Below are 21023 nucleotides of genomic sequence, written 5' to 3' on the forward strand. Positions count from 1 at the left end.
TTTATTTTTTATTTATTTATTTATTGATTTATTTATTTATTTGAGTGCTTTGCCTGTATGTATGTAAGTTGACCCATGTCATGCAAAACCTGCAGAGGCCAGAAGAGGGTGTCAGATCCCCTGGAACTGGAGTTACAGACAGTTGTTAGTCACCTTGTGGGTATTGGGAATCAAACCTGGGTCCTCTGAAAGAGCAGTCTCTCAACCACTGAGCAATCTCTCCAGCCCCACCTTTTTCTTTTTTAATTGTTTTTTATTTTTACTTATTTTATTTATTATTTTTATTTTGTTTTACGAGTATGAGCGTATCACTTGCATGCATGTAAGTGTACCCTTGTCATGCAATGCCCATGAAGGTGAGAAGGGATGCCCTGGAACTGGAGTTAGGGACAGTTGTTAGCTGGCATGTGGGTACTGGGTATGGAATCCAGGTCCTCGGCAAGAGCCCTCAGTGCTCTTAGCCACTGAGCCATCTCGCCAGTCCTTAATTGTATTTTTTTAACTGGGTTAAAAAATAGTAGGCTTCTATATGGCTTTTTCATGTACTCTTCTTTTTGGTTAACTTCTCCAACTGTGTTTTGACTCTTGAGACACAGCCTCCCTATGTAGCCCAGGCTGGTCTCAAACTTACCACCTTATTGCTTTAGCCTTTTGAGATATGAGAAGACTCAGAAACAGAGAAGTAAATAGGAGGCCTTGTGTCTCTGAGCTAAAGCAGTGAGTATGGAAACCTGTGTTCTTCCTAATTCTGAGGTGCTAGGCCCCTTAGAATATGTATCTGTCCTTTCCTTGTTCCTCAGGAAAAAGCAAAACCAAACCAAACCAAGACATCAAGAGATGTAAAAGCAGTGGACCCGCATTTGTGAATGACAGGTGGCTTGGTGTCTGTGGGGATAGGGACAACAAAGTGGGTTGGATACCTGTGCTGGGGAGGACTACTCTGGGAGTGAGCTCTGAGTCTATTCACCTTTATAACTTGGCACTTATTAGGATACATCAGCGAACCATACATTTGTGTACTGTCTACAAGAGACAGAAAATTTGAAAAAGACAACTGAAATCCACACTGAATCTAAACATTTTTTCTATTATTTTAAGCTGCCTTCAGCAACATATAAGTACTAAGGAGAGGGGAAGAGGAAATCAATACCAAAGACCCCGGTGGGGCTGGGCTTGGTATGTAAACCTATAATCCTGGCATTCAGAATACTGAATGAGGATTATGAGTTTGAGGCTAACCTGTGCTACAGAAGACCGTGTGTTAAAAGCAGAACAGGAACTAGAGAGATGGCTCAACTAGTTAAGAGCACTGGCTGCCCTTCCAGAGGACTGGGGTTCAAATCCTAGCACCTACATGGTAGCTAACAATCATCTATGAATTCAGTTCCAGAGAATCTGAATCCCTCCTCTGACCTCTGAGGGCACTGCATGGCATGAGTGCACCTACATGCATGCAGGCAATACACTCATATACACAAAATTAAAATAATAAATAATATATATATACATATATATATTAAAGAACAGAGCAAACAAAGGCACAAATGGAGGCTGAGTACCAAAGAAGGTTTGGGGTGTATCTGTATGGATCCGATTTCCAACAGTTGTGGACACGTTTGGGGTGTTGGTTTCATTGTAACTGGTACATTAAGATCCCATTTGGATGGTTGCTGTGTCTCCTGCTAGAGAACGACATCCAGAGCAGGGAGGTGTGTTGGGCTAGGTGCTGGCTGGAGTGGGGCTTTGTGCCCTCCTGGGGGAGAATCTCATACTGTCAGGAATTTGTAATCTGGCCTGTGATTCAGTTATGGGGTTGTCTTCATTTCCTGATTTTCCACAAGCTCCTGACCATCTAGGTAGCCTCAGAAGCCAGGGGAGGAGGAGCCTGGGCTGTCCCATCTGTGGAGGCCACCAATGGGGGTGGGGGGGTGGGAGTGGATTCTGCATTGTTTGAAGGCCCCCCTCAGTGGTGTTGGCATAAATTACTGTAAATGTTGTTGGGAGAGGAGGCTACTACTATTAGTAACAGATACGTGGCCATGATTTCAACCCAAGCTTGTCAAACTGTCCATATCACTTACATGCAACTGCTGTCAAATAATTTTGCTACTTACTCTCTAGTCTAAATGGTAGGAAGTCCTTCCTAACCTGAGCTAGCTGAGGAACACATCTCTTTCATTTTCCCACTTAATCAATGAAGCCCAAGTCTCTCCTATTAGTGAGTAACGCCCCTATCCTAGGGCAGGCAGCGCAAGTCTATAATCCCAGCTACTTGGAAGGCTAATGCAGGAGAATCTTGAGTTTAAGGACAGCCTGGAGGATTTAGTAAGATTCTGTTTCAAAATGAAAAGTAATAAGAGGGTTGAAGATACGGCTCAGTGGTAGAGCGCTTGCCAAGTGTGAAAGAGACCCTAGGTTTGATCCCTAGTAGCAAGGGGGAAAAGTCCTGAACTAGGGTGTTTTCTCTCTACTCTCCCCTAGTTCTCTCACATCACTGGCAGAACTGCATCCTTTCCTAATGACAGTTCACCCGGGATGACTACAGGGACACCACTTTCCCTCCTTGCCCCTTCACTGCTAGAAGTGGTATCTTTATTAGACTCATGTTCTTTGACCCATCTGAGCTGCATTTGGGTTTCTGCTGGGTAGGTAAGAGGGTCAAGGACAAAGTCCTTGAACTAGGGGTTCCTTAGGGTATAACAGCCCTTCACTGTATTTCTTTGCTACACCACACATTGTGGCTGGATAGTGGCCAGTCCTGTCCAAAGGAAGAGTGGTCAGCATGATAGAAAAGCTCCTCTACCCTGTGGAACTGGTGACTATGCTTTTCACAGAGGATGACCTTCTCCTTTTTAGGGCTCAGATGAGATTGTCAGGGTTCCCTAAACCACCTGCATGCAGGACCTCCAGCTTCCTTAGCCAATGGGCTGGCCACCTAATTATCCAGCCAGCTGGCTTCTTTAACTTCAGTTCCCTTCCCATGACTCAGGCAAGACAATACCGTTACACATGAGACTCAACCAGTCCCTCCACCTACCCACTACCAAGGCTGTCAGCAAACACTGCTTTTTACAAAAGCTCAGTTACCCTGGGAGAAAGACAGAGCGAGGAGCTGCTGGACCCTGCTGATACATACTTAGGCATCTTCCCATTTGGGGCTTGTCACCATCTTTATGCATCTGTTGGCCGGACTGTTGGGGAGACCAGTTAAGAGAAGCTGCTTTTCCACGATGCAGATTCTGTGGCTGGCGTACCATATTGTTTCCATATGATTAGAAGGGAGCTCTGGGGACACTGAGTCCTAAGCTGACCCCCTGGGACAAACTTGGGCTTTTACATTAATTGCCTTCCAGGCTGGCTTACATCTGGGTCATTTACATTCAAGTGTTTTTGTGACACAATATAGCAGAGGCTTGACACTGAAAGAAAGGGGGTCAGAAGGCAACCACATTGCGTGGGGATGCTCTCTGAATGTCCCTTCTAGTTCTAGATGGAGCCTTGTGGGAATTCTGCTCCCATGAATTGAAATGGCAGAGGATGGCCTCTAATCAATCTTCAGGGGCTCTCTTGGGGAGTGGCACATAAATGATGAAGGGGTGGCTAGCCTCCCTACTCACACCATCACCCTTTGACCCTCCTCCTTTAAATCCCCATAGTGATAGAACCTAAAGACCCTTTAGTTGGAGTCGTATGGAGCAAAGAATTGGGCTATTTTCTCATGGTCCTCAGATTTAGACCACACCAAGGTCTGAGTCTTGTGAGTGGATCCTGTCCAGTGGCTTGACACACAGATGGTTCTGGGTGACCTGTAGACATTTTCCCACCCACAAAGATTCTGCGAATACTTAATTTCATATTTTCAGACACATATTATCTATTATAGGCAGATGATGCTCCCTGTATAGGCTACTGAAAGATCCCAAAACCAAACCAAGGTTCCCAGCACTGTCCCCTGCTCCAGCTCCATTTTCTCCCTCACTCTAAGCTCCCCTAGGCCCTCCCTCCCCAGAAGATGCAGTCAAATGCACAGTCTGCCCCAGGGCTTCTCTGAGGTGGGGGACCCAAGTGATTTAGTGGCCTATCAAGTAGATTTGGATTGTTTATTGAAAATGCCCATTATTTATGGTGGTGCACGGCCCTAAAAGCTTAGCCCAGGCTGCATTTAAAAATAAAACTAATAAATAATCACCAGGCTCATGATTTGTCAGTATGGGGAAAGAGAACCACTCATTTCTAGATGGAGTGATGAACTCTAAAAACAGAAATTTTTTTTTTTTCAGAGAACTTGGAAGAAATTCCTGTAGGGACTGAGATGTGAGTACATTCAGTTCAAAGGGGATTATAAAAGGAAATTAAAGACACGTGCCACTTCTTACCTCATCTTAATCCTCTTCTACACAAAGTCACAAGATAAGCTTTCCAAATTTCCAGAGCCTTAGATCTCATTATTTATTTTGCAGGTGACATTTGTTTTAATTTTCTTACCCAAAAACTATTTTAAATAGATGAGTTGTGGCTAAGTTACTTTAGAATTGAATGCCTTGGGTGCACTGGGCAGAGGCTCAACTTCCTATTTTGTTAAGAAAGAGAAAAACCCATGTGTTAAAAAGTTTTCCCTCCCTCCATCCCTCCATCCCTCCGTCCCTCGGTCCCTCCATCCCTCTGCCCCTCCCTCCGTCCCTCCGTCCCTCCGTCCCTCCCTCCCTTCCTCCCTCCCTCCCTTTCTCCCTCCCTCCCTCCTTCTTTACCTTCCTCCATCCTTTTTTTCCTCTCTTCCTTCCTCCCGTCCTCCTTCTTTTCTCCCTTCTTTTTCTCCATCCTTTCCATCATCCTCTTCCCTTCCTCTTTCACACTATCATCTGTCTATGCCTCTCCCCCATCTCTTTTCATTAGCAACCCAGATATGACCAAACCCTACAAACAATCTCTCTGTATGTCTCTGTACCCACCTTAAAGTAGGACTCAGTTTTTCAGCACATGACCCCAAGAGCAAATCCATGATTCTATGTAGGTACATGTGCAGCTGCTTTGTACATGTGTGTGAGCATGGGTATAGAGACCAGAGGCAGATCTCAGGTATTTTCCTCCTGCTTATACTTTGAGATATGGTCTCTCACTGAACCTGTTGCTCACTGATTAACTAGACTGTCAGGCCACTAAGCTTCTAGGATCTGTCTGTCTATATCAGGGTTACAGAATCCTGGGACCAAACTCAGCTTTTTTTACATGTGTGCTTAGAATTCAGACTCAGTCAGGAAGCAGAGACAGACATGGAGGGTCCAGGGAACGATAGGTCCTTCAAAGACATGCTTCCAGTGACAGACTTCCATTCTGTATGAACCCAACAATGTATTACCCGTTGATGAAGTTTGTGTCCTCAAGATCCGATTACCTCTTCATAATTGGATCCAACAGCTAGAGACTGAGCCTTCAACACAAAAAGCCTTTGGAGGACATGCAATGTAGAAACAGTAACAAATTGGTGTCTTGGGACTTGCTTCTCTCATAGCTGCACCTGCATATTAGTTGGGTTGAACATATTTAGCTATAGAGTACATTCCACTGAGATGTTATAAACCTCCACAGTCTATTTCTTGTTCCTCTTCAAGGTCTACCAGATGTTCGGAGGTCTTCTGACTGGCACTTCAGAGATCTGGAATGCCTTCTCTGGGTGATGGTGTTTGACATCTTTCCGGGAGTTGGGGGTGGCAAGATAGAGACTTTAGGAGCAAGTGATAGTAAGGGCTAGGTTTGGGAGTGCTGTGTCTCACTTCCACTCACACCTCATGGGCATGTGATGACTAGTGTTGTCAATGTAACAGAATCATACAGGAGCTAAGCTTTTGAACAAGCCTATGGAAGATAATCTTGATTGCATTAACTGAAATGTGAAGACCTGCTCAATGTAGGTGGCACTATCCCCTGGCTAGGATCCTGAACTGTGTAAGTGGAGAAAGGAAGCTTAGCAACAGTATACACACATCACTCTCTCTTTCTGACTGTGAATGTGATGTGCTTAATTAACTTCCCTGCCATGAAGGGCTATAGCCTTGAACTGTAGAGCCAGAATAAACCACTTTCCCTTAAAGAACTTTTGTCAGAGAATTTTATCAGAGTAACAAGAAAAGAAATGAAGACCAGGCATAATTCATTCATTGCTAGTATCTATCCAGGAAGAGGGAGGGAGTTTGATAAGCATCCAGGAGATGTCACCTAGGAGACATAGTTGTCTCACTCAAACAGGACTCTGGTGGTGCGTTCTTAAAGTCCATGGTTTTCCTCTCCACCGTCACTCTTGCTATCAGATGGATTTTTAATGTCAAAATCTGTACGCATCCACGTACATGCTTGCCATGTATTCACTCATGTCTTCTGTTTCTTAGGCGGGACAAATATTGCCATCTCCATATTGAAAGAAGGTTGGCATGGTGGTACAAGCCTGTAATTTCAGTACTTAGGAGGCAGATTCAGGGACATCATGAATCTGAGGACATCCTGGACTATATCTTGAGTTCCAGGCCATCCTGAGCTAAAATGTGCTCTCAAAAAAGCAAACAACTACAACAGCAACAGAATACCAAATGCAATTATATCCTAAATAAATCTTTATACAGTGGAAGAGGCACACACACACACAAATAGTGGCATTGGCGCCGGAGAGATGGCTCAGTGGTTAAGAGCATTGAATGTTCTTGTAGAGGATCCAGGTTGGATTCCCGGCACCTATATGGTGGCTAATGATCATCCATAATCCAGTTCCAGGGGATCCAACACCCTCTTCTGATCTCCATGGGCATTGCACGACATGAGTGCACTTGCATACATGCAGGTAATACACTCATACACAGACATTCTTGTGTAGTGTGGCATTCCCTTGAGTCGTCCTGCAGATGGCTGTCACGTGGTTCCTATTTATGCTGAAGGCTGGGGTAGCTCTGTCTGCAAGCACTCTCTGGTTATAGGATATGTTCAGCCTGTATAATGCAGGTTGGAAGTACTAGGGAGTTCATATCAAAAATGACCTTAAACCAGTGAGAGAATATGTGTGTTGACCCTGGGTGTGATCTTTCTGAGGCATGCTTCACACAGTTCTCCAGTGCCTCTGGACTGTGGCATCAATGTTAGAAACACATTTATTGATACATATTCACTCCTTTTTTTCTTTCTTACCATCTCGTTCTCTTGTCATTTTTCCTCCCAGATAAGCTACCTTCTCCCATCTTTGACTTGTGCAGATATACTTAATAGGCATAAGAAAATCTGTGATGTTATATTATTATTAATTTTCAAAAAGAGTAGATATAGGTAATTAATACAGAAAGATAAATTCTGTGCAAGAAAATAGAAAAAAATGGCTGCCAGCTCAAAGCCTCTATGAGGAGATTTAGCGTGAGTGGCAAAGAATGCAAACGATGGGACTGGAGAGATGGCTCAGTGGTTAAGAGCACTGGCTGCTCTTGCAGAGGACCCAGGTTCAATTCCCAGTACCCACATGTTGCCAGTTCCAGAGGATCTGCCACCCTCTTGTAATCTCCATGGGCACTGCACAACACAGGTACACTTACACATATGCAGGCAATGCTTTCATATGCATAAAATAAAAATAATAAATAAAATATTTTTTAAAAGAACACAAAGGACTTGTGTATGAGGGGAGGGACAGGGAAGGGCATGCCAGAGAAGAGAACAGTCTAGGCACATTTCTTCAACAATTCTTATGTAGGCTATGTGTGTGTGTGTGTGTTTGTGTGTGTGTGTGTGTATGTTTGTGTGTATCATGTAGGTGTTGTACAATAGTGCATGGTTCTGGCACTGTTCCCTGGGCTCAACACACTTTTAAGATATACTTAACCAGTTTACATGATGGAGGATTAGCTCTTGCTCTCTCTGACCCTGAAGAGTATAGCCTGTTGCTGTGGTCCTAATGTTTGTGTCTCCTCACTCCAAATTCATATGCTGAACTCTTAACTCCCAAGTATTAGGAAGAGGGACATTTAAGAAAGGATAGATTAGGTCATGAGGCAGAGCCTTTGTACATGAAATGATAACTGCAGTCCCAGGAAATGTCTACTTCTTCCCCCATGTTGGGGTACAGCAATGAGATATCCTCCGTGTACAGAAACCAGGCCCTCACCAGACACTGAATCTGCCTTGATCTCAACTTTCATGTCTCCAGAACTGTGAGAAATGGTTTTCTGGTTGTTTTGTTAATGAAGTAATTTATGACATTTCATGCAACCATCCAAATGGTTTAAGAATACCTGTGGCGTCTTATCTTCACAAAGCCATTTGTTTGTCAGACTCTGTGGAGTCCCCACCAAGCATCCCACACATTTCTCAAGGGAACTTACCAGTATCTCCAGTCTGCTGAAGGCACCAGTGAGGTTGCTGCTCAGTGCTTCTCAGGATGTCCACTGACCTGTCTGCTGGGACCTGACAGAACACACTGGGGCTGTGACTGCATGCTTGAGACACAAGGTCAGGCCATGTTTGTCTCATTGCTTTCTCTAGTGATCTTGTGTCATCTGAATAAGTGATCAGGAGACATCTCACCCTCTCCCAGGACTCACAGGTGAATGCTTCCTTGCTAAAAATGGAGGAGGAGAGAAAAGAATCATTTTATGATGACCTATCAATCATCTCCAAGCCTTTTTAAACCAGGGACCTTTGTTCAAGCATATTCTTTTTTAATATTTCATTTATTATTTTTATTTTATGTGTATGAGTGTATTGTCTGAATATAGGTAGGCATATCCATGTCATGAAATGCCTGTGGAGGTCAGAAGAGGGCATTGGATCCCCTGAAACTGGAGTTATAGATGGTTGTTGGCCACCGTGTGGATGCTGGGAATCCAGATCCTCTGCAAGAGCAACCAGTGCTCTTAACCATTGAACCATCTCTCCAGTCTCAAACATACTCTTATGGAAATTCTATCCATAGGACTGGCTGAGTTCCGCTGGGCCATGGTGTAGAGGCCTCACGAACTCCCTGCTCAAGCCCGTCTCCGAGTGCAGAGTGACTCCACTGCTTGGGAGGCCAGGAGGAAGGCAGTAAAAAGAGAAAAGTAAAGGTTATATGTAACTTCAGATTATCTGGAAAACTATTTGGGGTCTCCAAGATGAATCCAGTTCTCATTTGCCAGAGAGATGGGTCACCTGGTTTCTGCTCTGAAGCTGTGACTTGGGAGACAATGACCCATGTCAAGGACGAAACTCCTATCTTGGGGCTAGAGAGATGGCTCAGTGGTTAAGAGCGCGCACTGCTCTTGCAGAGGACCCACGTTTGGTTCCTAACGCACCTGTCAGGGAGCTGACGACTGATTGTAACTCCACATCTAAGGGATCTGACACCCTCTTCTGGTCTCCTCAGGAACCTGCACTCACAGGTGCACCTACCCCCATGTAGACATATACACATAATTAAAAATACATCTTAAAAAAACAAAACCTGTCACCACAGTTTCATCAGCTTTGCTCTTCTCCTGCAGAGGTTCCGAAGACAGAACAGACCTTTGAAGAGCGCTTGATCCTCAAAGCTTTCTTGCTCAAGTTTGTCAATGCCTACTCCCCCATCTTCTATGTGGCCTTTTTTAAGGGGAGGTGAGTACTTGTGGAAAAGCAATTTGCTTAATTCAACACTAAGACTGGGTCCTCCATTCCTGGACAAGTAGAGTCATCTGATCTCCATCATTGGCTCACATCCCCATCCTGATCGACACCTCCTGACTAGGATGAATTATTATCTACTTGGCAACTCATGAAGGAGTGAATTTGTAACCTCAGAATCTAGTAACCAGGGCAACTACACAAAATTTGACCCTAGACCCTGAAGGGAGAGTGTTGGAAGAATTAGTGTCTCCCTTGAGAACATGGTAAGACACAACTGCATATGTAGTCAGAGAGTCTGTGGTCCAACGATGCAGTTTTGGTACTAACTACCTAGGGCTGATCTAGGCTTCATAGCTTAAGGGCACCATCCTTCACAAGTCTGCTCTTACTTCAGACAGCAGCAACAAGCTCTAGAGTGCTTCAGACATTCGCAATCCTGACCCTCTGGCTGTCAATTCCAGGCTCCCAGTTACCCCTTCCAGTTCTGTAATTCATTAGAATGACTCACAGAATTCAGGAAGATGCAATACTTAACGTTTACAGGAAAGGGAGAGAAGTCCAAGGTAGCAAACAGAAGAGGCTCATAGACTGAGGTCTCAAAGTGTCCTGATCCTGAAGCTTCCATGTCTTTAGGATTCATTAACCCCCTGGGACATCCAAGGTGTCAACCAAGCTCATCCAAGTTGGTCGCTAGTGTTCTCTTGCAGATCTCCTTGTTTAGGCATAGTTGATGTAATCACCATGGGACTGAACTCAAACTCTAGTCTTCTTCTTCCACTGAGGTCAGATTGCTACAATGTGTCTCAAAGGCCCAGCCAAAGTAGTTGGTCTCTGGCATCACCTGTCCTCATCCTAAGCAATCTCATTAGCATATATGTGGGCAACAGTCCCAGGAGTCCACAATGAATAACAAAGATGCTCCTATTACTCTGGAAATTCTAAGGATTTAAGGGCTCTTCCCAAGAACTATAGACAAGGGCCAAAACAATACTTGTTTTATACTTGTTTTATGCTCATTTTTTTTTCTGACAGAATCTCACTATGAAGCCCAGGCTAGACTTGAACTCATCACACAGCTCAGATTTGCTTTCAATTCATAGTCTGCTGCCTCAGTCTCTTAAGTGCTAGGATTTAAACATTCATTTGTATATTTATGGATGTGCAGGTTGTGTGTGGGGTTGGTCAGGCCAGCTGACTACTTGCAATGCAATTTTATCAGACTTTAAGTAACTGATCAGGTTAGCTTCCTGAGAGCCAAAAGCTGATGGAGTATCACCAAGAATAGTCATTACTATGTGACAATTTTTTTCTAGCTGTGTTTGTAACCCAAAACACACCTCTGCTGTCAGCTGTCAAGAAGTTTGAGCAGCAAAGAGACTACCCGAATAAATGACTATAGATTTTACCTCTATTTCTATCTAGATTTAATAGGCAAATTGCACACACATAACAGTTTAGGCCAGGATGGTCCTGACTCTTACATAAATTTGTGGTACACTAGAAGAGATTGTCTTGGCAATAGCACTCTTGTAATCTGTGGCAAGTGTTCTAATAAGATGTAAGAGAAAAGTGTTGGGGGACTGGGCATGTAGCTCAGCAATAAAGTACCTGCCTAGCATATGCAATGGGATGGAAAGGGAAGGGATAGGGGAGGGGAAGGGAAGGGAGAGGGAAGGGAAGAAGGGCAGGGCAGGTTTTAATTATAAAGAGAAACAAGATCTCAAAGACAGAAAAAATTCAACCGTCTTGAATGGATGACTTGCATTTCAACTGCACACAGTTGGGAGTCTGCTGATGATCAGTCTGGCTCTGTGATTGACTTTTCCCTTGCCTTCCTAGTTTCTTTATTGACCCCCACCCCACCCCAGTCTCCTCATCCCCAAATGGAACACATTCTATTTAGAAGAAGAGGGGCAAACTTCTTCCCTTCCTTTGAATATTTTCATTTACAAAAGCAAGATGCTTTCTTTTCTGAAGGAAATGTGCTTATAACTTTAACCAACCTCACCCTCAATTTCCTGGGAAGTCATAAGCCTGCACCAAAGACCTGCAGTCAAAATTCAGTCCTTGGCATTGGTCAAGGAGAAAAGGTACACAGACAATACATTTTATTCAGAACTCTCTCTATGTGACTCTCTCTGTCTCTCTGTCTCTCTGTCTCTGTCTCTCTGTCTCTCTCTCTGTCTCTCTCTGTCTCTCTCTCTCTCTCTCACACACACACACACACACACACACACACACACAATCCATCCCTTGCCATACTCAGCCTCATTTCCTGCCCAGCTCTGCCCCTGCATCCAGAAATCTGACTGCATTAAGAAGTGTCCTGAAGTGTTATAGGTTTTCTGGCTGGTAACAGGATGTGAACTACTGTCCCAGTGGGATTTGGAACCTCCCTGGTCAGTCCATTCAAGGAAAACATTGGGTGGCAGCTACTTCTGGCAGAAGGCATGTGTTCCAGTAGCCATGGTATAGTGTATCTTCCCCTGACTCTACACACTCATTTTTATTTCAGATTTGTGGGCAGGCCTGGAAGCTACGTCTATGTGTTTGATGGTTACCGCATGGAAGAGGCAAGTACAGTCCCTAACTGGTGTTCATGCCTGGCTAGTAGTTTGTAGGTCATCCTCAGCTCAGCCCCATCCTTTCCCCATCACAGTCTTAACTTATACCCAAGGTTCTCTGAAGCTGACTTGGTCTGACTGTGCCCATCTCTATCCTTTCCTTCCTGCAGTGTGCTCCAGGTGGCTGTCTCATGGAACTCTGCATCCAGCTCAGCATCATCATGTTGGGGAAGCAGTTGATTCAGAACAATATCTTTGAGATTGGAGTCCCGTATGTAATAAATAATTCTCTGTCATTTGCTGCCAGGAATGCCAGACTTTCAGTAGGGTTTTTGTAACTTTCCCCCTTTTTGTACAGCTTGGTCATTTACTCCTCTATGTACCAGTAACTGTCCCTTCTGGCTTTGTTGACCAATCTAGGCTGAGATGTTGGTGATTCAGAAAAATTTACCACTTGTTTAGAAATCATAGCCCTCAGGTGCTGGAGAGATGGCTCAGTGCTTAAGAGTACTGGCTGCTCATGTAAAGGACCCGGGTTAATTCCCAGCACCCACATGGCAGCTAACAACCATCTGTTACTCCATTTACAAGGGATCTGACACCCTCTTCTGGCCTCAGCAGGCATTGCACACATGTGGTGTGCTTATATACATGAAGGCAAAACACTCATACACATAAAATAAAATAAAATTTAAATAAGATACATAGCCAATAAAGAACAGAGTTAAGAGTTAGAACTCAGACCCCAAAGTATACAATATTTTAATGTATTTGTCCTCCCACTAGATAAGTAGGAGCACACTAGTGTGGTGAAAAGATGACTAATGAAAGCTTGAAACATAATGAAATCATTAGGAAAATCTCTGACAACAAAATGTGGAATATCTAGTCTTAGGGAAAGAATAAGTAGTTGGTAAAGCCCCATAGTTTTATGTGTATTTCATAGACTTTTTATTTTGTTTTGTTGTGCTTTTATTTATTTATTTTTTGCTGTGGTATATGTGCATGTGTGCATGCGTGTGTGTATATGCACGCACATGTACATGTATGTGTGTGTATGTGTGTGTGTGCATATGGAGACCAGAGGTCAACCTAAGGAGTTATTCCTCAGAAGCTGTCCACCTTGTTTTTTGAGACAGGGCTCTCTCACTGGCTTGGAACTCCCCAAATAGGCTAGGCTGACTGGCCATCAAGACTCAGGGATCCCCCTGTAGAGAAGCCAGCTTCTCCAGTGCTGGGATTACAAACCACCATGCTTGGCTTTTTATGTGTGCTTCGGCAATTGAACTCAGGTCTTCATGTTTATATGGCAAGGACCTTACCAGTTGAGCTTTCCCCAAGCCCTCCTTTCTAGTTCTTTGTGGTATATTTAAGAGGAATCAGTTTCAGGGCCATTTCTAGCCAGTATCACAGAGCCAGGGAATGCCAGAGGCTACCAGGGGTAACCCTAATAGGCTGGCCCAGGTCCTTTGAAGACTGATCAAACTCTTCAAGAGTGACCATTTGGGTGCAATGGTCAGACCGTCCCCACGGGGCTGGTTGAAAATCCCAGGACTCTGTCTCCCTGCTGGAGTTTACTATGCTTGTCATATTTCCAGGAAGTCTTCCAACAAAGAAAGCTGGTTAATCTCTTTCTTTCCAACTGAATTTGTTCATTTGCTGCCCCAAATTTTTAACTGCAGCACTTGGAACTCCCTCTGGCTAGTTTAAGCAGCAAAGGAATCCATTTAAGGAAAAAGTGGCTACCAGAATATTCTTTAAAGCCAGAGAATCAGGATCTGAGCAGCATGACCAAGAATAACACTACCCACCCTTCAAGAAGGCATGCAGGGAATTCCCCTACCACCGGGCCTCGGCTCCTAGGGATCAGATATGGAGGAAAAAACATACGAAATGGCATTTGTCTTCTTTGGGCTTAGTTAGATTCGGGATAATAAAACATTCTACATATGACTGGGTGTTCTTTATGTAATAGAAATGGCATCAGAATTTGGAGGAAGAGTAGGAGTTTGGGGCCAAGGACATCCAAAAACAGAAGAGTTTCCTCCAGGGTGTACCTGCATTTTGCATGGAGGTAGCCACCATTGCTGCTTAGAAGGGGGTCTATTATTATTATCTTTGAAGAACCCATTTCCTTTGAATATGGTATCTTTTTCTAAACGTACAGCAGACTCACTCTGGTCTTGCCACAAATACTTCATGACACAGAATTGCTAGAGATGGAGGAGCTAAGTCTCTGAGAGAAGGCATTTCCCTAATCTAGGGGTTTGGGACAAGTCAAGGAGATGGCAGAGTGAGAACCTGATAACCTTAGAAATGTTTGAAGGGTACAGAGTCCTGGATTCCTTGGGTTGCACAGGGCCACTAGGAAAAATATAGCTCAACTTCTTTCTCCATATAAAAATTTTACCAGAGCCATCTTCTTCCGTGGGAGGGAGGGGACTTGTCACTCACAGAAACGTCCCCAGGTTTCTGGTCTTCCCTAGAAACCCCTTTACAAAGCTGAAGTTATAATGGGGAAATTTTTATTTGCCTGGGAAGAAAACCTTTTTGAACAAGAACTCTACATCTAGGAATGCAAATCTTTAACATTCTCTCAGAACAGCGACCCGTCAGTCCTCTGAGTGGGTTTCCTATCACATTGCATTCATCAGGTTGAACACTTAGGGTGTTTTTCTGCTTGTGTACTGAGACAACCTTAGGTGGCACTTGTGACGTGCTGTTTTTGGAAGAAGATTGGTGGGAACATCAGTGTCTGAATGCCCCATTCCACCTCCCTGCTTAGACCAGCCTCCAGGCATCAATAAGCTCAACAACCTCAAGAAATTCAGGCCTTTAATTCTTGCTCTATCCCCAGTTTTTACTGACAGCCACGACTGACGGCCATTTAGTGATAGCCAAACAAAGCTGGAGAAGCAGATTGTTCTTGTTCTGTAGATGCACAGCATCTTAGAGACAGCATTTGTTATAGACTAGCATCCAGAGAGTGCACAGATGATGCTAAAGATACATCTGGCCCCTTTGAAGATGTGCAGCCAATTCATCTACGGCAGCTGCCAAGGAAAGTCTTCATGCCCATCAAACATCTGGAGAAGACACCTGTGTTTCTAGGGAATTGCTATCATGTTCTGGAACTATAGACAGCTTAAAGGCATGAAATGCCCATTTTTTTTCATCCCTGGACAGCTTATCTACCATTTATCCTATTCTTTATGGACTTGGAAACCTTTTATAGCGTGTAAGAGAGGCAACAACCCAGGCATATGTTTGGACACTGTGTTGGCATGTTCTCTGTCCATCAGCTCCATCAGCTTCATGACAGATGAAATAACACATGCTGGTTTGCCTTGAAACTAAATTTTTTTGCTTATGCTTGTTGCATATGTGCTTAAAAGTGCTCTACACTTTAATCAACAGCAACTGTATAATAATTCCTAAAGTTGTAAGCAAGTTACTCTTCTGAGTCTCACTGTCTGCATAGCTTGATGGACATGGTGACACTGTAGTCATCTGTAAGGTATCTTGTAAGCCTCATATCCCACAAATCTCTCCTCCACTGAATGAAGCTGGTCTCTTCATACTCCACATTCAAGTCACTTTGCTTGAAAACATGCTTCTCCAAGTCAATTTGAGTTGCTGGGGATTGAACCCAGGGCCTCATGTGTGCTAGGCAAGTGCCCAGCTGCTGAGCTTTCATTTCATCTTCCAGCCCACTAAAGGATAAACATGCATAATTATGTAAGCAACTTCAAATATGTAGATCAAAGATTCCTTTATCATATATGAAGTTCTTGATAATCCTACTAGTTGTATTTTGCGTTTGGTCAGATGAAATTACCATGCCTATGATTAGTGAAGCTTTTACTTCTCACTCAAGATTACACTCTTGATAATGTAAACCCCTCCTATCCAGAATAGAGGCACCTGGCAATGTCCTTTTGTAGGGCATAGCTGAGAAACATGAAAAAAGCCATTTTAAAGAGTGCTTGGTAGTCAAAACAAAAAAAAATGTGAAAGTTAAGTCTAACAGTGAGGAAGGATTTGTGTACATTAAAAAATTATACCTGATGGTCTTTAGATAACCTCTGTGGAGCAGAAATATAGTGGCCCAACAGATCTGGGTGTCCATCCACACTGTAGAAAGTACTCCCTGTGTGTGCTGGTTAGTTTTTGTCAACTTGATATAAACTAGAGACACCTGGGAAGAAGGAACTTCAATCGAGGAATTTCCTCCATCAGACTGGCCTGTGGGCATGTCTGGAGGGGTATTTGCTTGACTGTTAATTGATGCAGGAGGGCCCAGGCAACTGTGGGTGGTGCCATCCCTAGGCAGTTGGGCCTGGGCTGTAGAAGAAAGGTAGTTGAGCAAGCCAGAGGAAGCAAGCCAGTAAGTACTTTTCCTTCATGGTCTCTGCTTCAATTCCTGAACCCAGGTTCCTGCCTCAAATTCCTGCCCTTGTTTCCTTTGGTGATGAACTAACCTGTAAGCTGAAATGAACATTTCTTCCCCAAGTTAGTTTTAGTCAGTGTTTGAACACAGCAATGGAAAGCAAACCAGGGCAGGTGTGACCTTCAGAAAGTTACTCCAATGTCTTGTATAAAGAAAATAGCTCAGATAAATGCTCAGCTCTCTAGAATACATGGACACAAGAGAAAGGAAGAACCATTTTAGGGTTCTGGGCAGCCAAGATTTTATTGCTTTCCTGGGCTTTCATGTTTGGGGGCCATGTTTTGTAAATACTGTAAGTCCACAGTGTGAATGGAAGACTTTGGTTGGCTTTTGGTTCACAATAAACCACTTTCATACCTCCAGAGCCTTTGTCCAGCTCTTCCCCATAGGAAATAAGTGGGAATCTAGCAGGTCAGATTTAACTTAGAAAAACAGAGGCAAATCTGAAGAATTAAGTAGGTGATTGTACTAAATAAGAATACTTGAGGTAAAGCTATTCATGATAACAATATAACAATAATATCACTCGCCTTTATCTCACCATCTACTTCTAAAAACAGTTTTCTCACATTCTTACAATTTTTAAAAAATACCAAAGCTATATAATTAGCCTTTATTTGTAGTTCGGATAGTCACTCTAATAGCCTCTCTCCCAAAGTCCTAACATTGTCATTAGACTGTGTATGCGTTGCAGAAACCAGCACAGCACAATTGTTCTGGTATCAAGAATCTTCAGGGGCTGGAGAGATGGCTCAGCTGTTAAGAACACTGGTTTTCCTTGCAGAAGACCCAGGTTTGAATCCCAGCACCCACATGGCAGCTAACAAGTGTCGTAACTCCAGTTCAAGAGGATCCGACAGCCTCTTCTGTCCTCTGTAGGCATTGCACGACATGGGTGCACTTACTTACATGCAGGCAATACACTCATACACATAAAATAAAAATAATAAGTAAAATATTTTTTAAAATTAAAAAAAAGAATCTTCAAACCCAGCAGGCTTCTTGAATCACAAGCTTTCTTCTTAATCATCAGTCATTTGTGACCAATTTTTACATTTTTCCCATATTTACCCACACAGCTATTTCCGTATTAGTTATTTCTAAGTCAGCACACTTAATATTAACCTTTAAAATTCCCAAAGGTAGAAAATGAACAGTCAAAAGTTCATTACTATGAATAACAATAACAGAATACAGCTAAAGAATGAACTATGATTTGACAATCAATAGCATTATTTCCTACCCAAGTCCCTTAGCCAAAGATCTGAGTGCTTTTTATTAAATAAGAATGTATTGCAAACACTGGGGCTTTCGCTTTGATTCCAAATAACCAGAGGTTGACGTGAGCAGGAAAGGAAATAAGTCTTTCCCCCATGTTGGGCTCTACCCAAGGCCAAGTATAGACACATTCCAAAACTATACCATGAACTCTACCTGTGTGTGTAGCAAGTGCCCCAGGCAGGGCCACAAAGGAAGCCTTACTTTCTCTCCAGGCAGGTATCTTTACCAGGTGGCCTCCCTCCCACCTTCCTTGCTAGGCTTGGTTCATGCAGAGATTCAAGGGGGTGCACTGAAACTGAGCATGCTAAAGTCAGCTCTGTAAATGTTGCCATGACATGCCAGGCATGCAAAGCCTGTCCGTGTGCTCTGGCCTCAAACCATCCTCAGGCTCGCATACAGAACTGGACGTCTGACATGGTTGTGGCAGATGCTTTTGAGAAAGGAGCCAAGTGGTTTTAAACACCACTGCCCAGAGTGCTGCTCACAGAGAGCTCTTTCAAAGATGGCTTCAGATACTATGGGTAGTATGACACAGTCTGGTCTTGGCTATTTATTAGCTATGGCTATCAGTAGGGGTTTCCCTCACCTGTCAGCATCTCACCTTTCCCATAGGTGCCTGTGCAAAATAGACTTTGTATCCAACTATACCATGCCCCTAAAACAGGCACAGTAATCACAACTCTGCTAGAATTTGATTTTGAATTTAGATCCTGTATGCACTGAAGCAAAACCAGAAATGGATCCTTGACCATCAAAGATGGATTTGAGTGTTTGGGTGTATGTCTGTGTGTGTCTGTGTCCGTGTGTATCTGTGTGTCTGTGTCTGAATCTTTCTTTCTCTTTTTTTTTGAAAGGAAACCTACCGATCTCTTTTTCCTTTTTTTCTGGTGCTGGAAATTGAACCCAGGGCCTTGCCCTTGCTACATACACACTCTACCCCACTTTCCTTTTTCCTTTTCATTTTGAGATGGACAGAACAGACAGGCAGATCCTTCCAATCAAAATTTTTCTCTATCATTATTTTTGCTATAACCATCATAGACCCCTGGACACAGCTGGTAAGATTTTCTGTGCAGTTGTGATAAACATAATATGCTAAGACGTAAACCAGTCGCTTGAGAGACATCACAGGGGCCTGTCTCTTCAAATACAGTGAAATCTGACTAGGAATCTGAAATCTGAGGAACAAATTGGAATCTTGGCAGGTATCAGGGAAGGAATAACTAGCTCAGCAGTGGACGTGCTGTCATCTTTGGCCCATATAGGGCTAGGCTCTGCTTTCTTCAGTAAAGCTGATACCCACACAGTCAAGTCTGTGGGGCTGCCTGTAGCCCAGGTCCATGAGGCAGGGAGGCCCCAAAGTGTAATGATTACATGTAATGAGTCCATGGAGCACAGCTCAGAAACTTCCAGAGAGTTCCTGAGACTTGTCATTAAAAAATAGCAGATGAAGAGGACAAGGGGGTGACATCAGAGGAGTTATTTTAACAAGGGGGTCAAAAGCATAGTTTGATGCTTTCCAAAGCCACATCTGGATGTTGCAGAACTTGCAAGAGTCCTTTTAAATCCTGGTATGGAGAGATTTTCTTTATTGATTTTTCTTAAACTAGTCACTGAGATAGCCAAAAAGGAAACTTCTAGAAATGACCAGCTCATGAAAGCTATGTGTGGATTTCACACACACACACACACACACACACACACACACACACACACACACGCACACACACACACTTTTTCTTTTTTTCCTTTTTAGCTAATCCGTACTTTGAAGCCCCTCTGTCCCTCTTTCTCCTTTGCCTCTCTGTCTCATAGTCTCATGGTTGGCCCTCTGTTTCTGCTTCTGCTCATTCTCTGTGTGAGGTCCCTGTCCCCACTCCATCCCCACCCCATCAGGGTTCCTTCCTAACCTCTGTCTGCCCATTGCCAAGGCCTTTATTAGCCTTTCCATGACATTCTCACATCTCTCTCCACTTGTAGCACAGATCACCTTTCAGACTCCAGGCACATACAGAGCTGTCTGTGCAATGATCCCACAGATCCCTCCACCCAACCATACTGGAGTTCTTTCAGATCTGGAGGCGCTCTGGTTCATTTTCTTGATAGAAGAAATGCCTCATTCTGCTGGTGTGGACTGCCTGGGTGCCGTCATTCAGTTCACTGTTCTTTAATCAGAGCTGGGACCCATCACTACCCCCTGTCTATGGAACTCCTGGTGCTGCTGATTCCTGAGCCTCTCTTATATTCTGCAGCAGGAGTCGGCGTGTCCTTCCTCTGTGTCATCCTTCACTTGAATTCCACTATCACAACTTTGCTGACTCTGTCACACATGGTTTACCTGACAAGACATCCACTAACAAACTGCATGTACTACTGCACCCATGACTATTTTCATCAGTTTGTAGCTTAATATATTTTTTATTAATTTGATTCTATTTCAGTGGCATTTCAGAAGTATATATTACATATATGAATATTATATATCATATTACATATGATATATGTGTATATTATATAATAATTATGTCATATAATATATGATATATGTATATTATATAATAAGTACATCATATAATATATATTTGTGATAACATTTTCATGTATCTTCAAAACCACTAATTAGCCTTTACTAAATAATTGACCAAGAAGTTTGAGTTCTAAATCACCTCCAATTTGGTTTATTTCCTTCTTCCCTTTTTCTTTTTGTCATCATCATCTTTCATCATCATCATCAACCTGATTGATGGACAGGGTCCAACCACTTAACACTTGTCTTCAGAATCTTTGGGCTTCATCTAGTTTTCTCAGTTGTTTATTAATTGTGGAATTACAGTTTGCCATTTTTTTAAATGAACAAAACGTTTACTGTTACTTCTGAGGGATCTCACCATTCTTTAAACGGTCCTGTGAAAGGGATGCTGCTGTGACTAGCAGTGAAGTTGATGATAGGGGCACTGATAGACAGACAGGTCTGTATCTGTTGCTCTCTTAGCCTTCCCTAAGCCCTAGAGTAAGCATGCCAAATAGACTCTCTTCTTTCACACAATGTATAGAATTGCTAATATTTGTTTAAAAGCAGAGTTCTAGTAACTTTCCCAAGAAAATATAGTGGACAAGTT

At 43.2% G+C, this 21023-nt stretch overlaps 1 protein-coding gene across 7 annotated transcripts in view; it reads left to right on the plus strand.

The window, feature by feature from the left end:
- Ano2 (anoctamin 2) overlaps positions 1-21023 on the plus strand; it is a 382995-nt gene that overhangs the window by 312690 nt on the left and 49282 nt on the right. For all 7 annotated transcript variants that reach the window (XM_008825440.2, XM_008825443.2, XM_008825439.2 and 4 more), the window contains 3 exons: positions 9489-9600; positions 12125-12182; positions 12344-12444. In XM_008825440.2, coding sequence (XP_008823662.1) covers positions 9489-9600; positions 12125-12182; positions 12344-12444 — 271 coding nt within the window. The remainder of the gene's footprint in view (positions 1-9488; positions 9601-12124; positions 12183-12343; positions 12445-21023) is intronic.

Source organism: Nannospalax galili, unplaced genomic scaffold (genome assembly GCF_000622305.1).
Source record: "Nannospalax galili isolate Female #2095 unplaced genomic scaffold, S.galili_v1.0 scaffold589, whole genome shotgun sequence".
NCBI lineage: Eukaryota > Metazoa > Chordata > Mammalia > Rodentia > Spalacidae > Nannospalax > Nannospalax galili.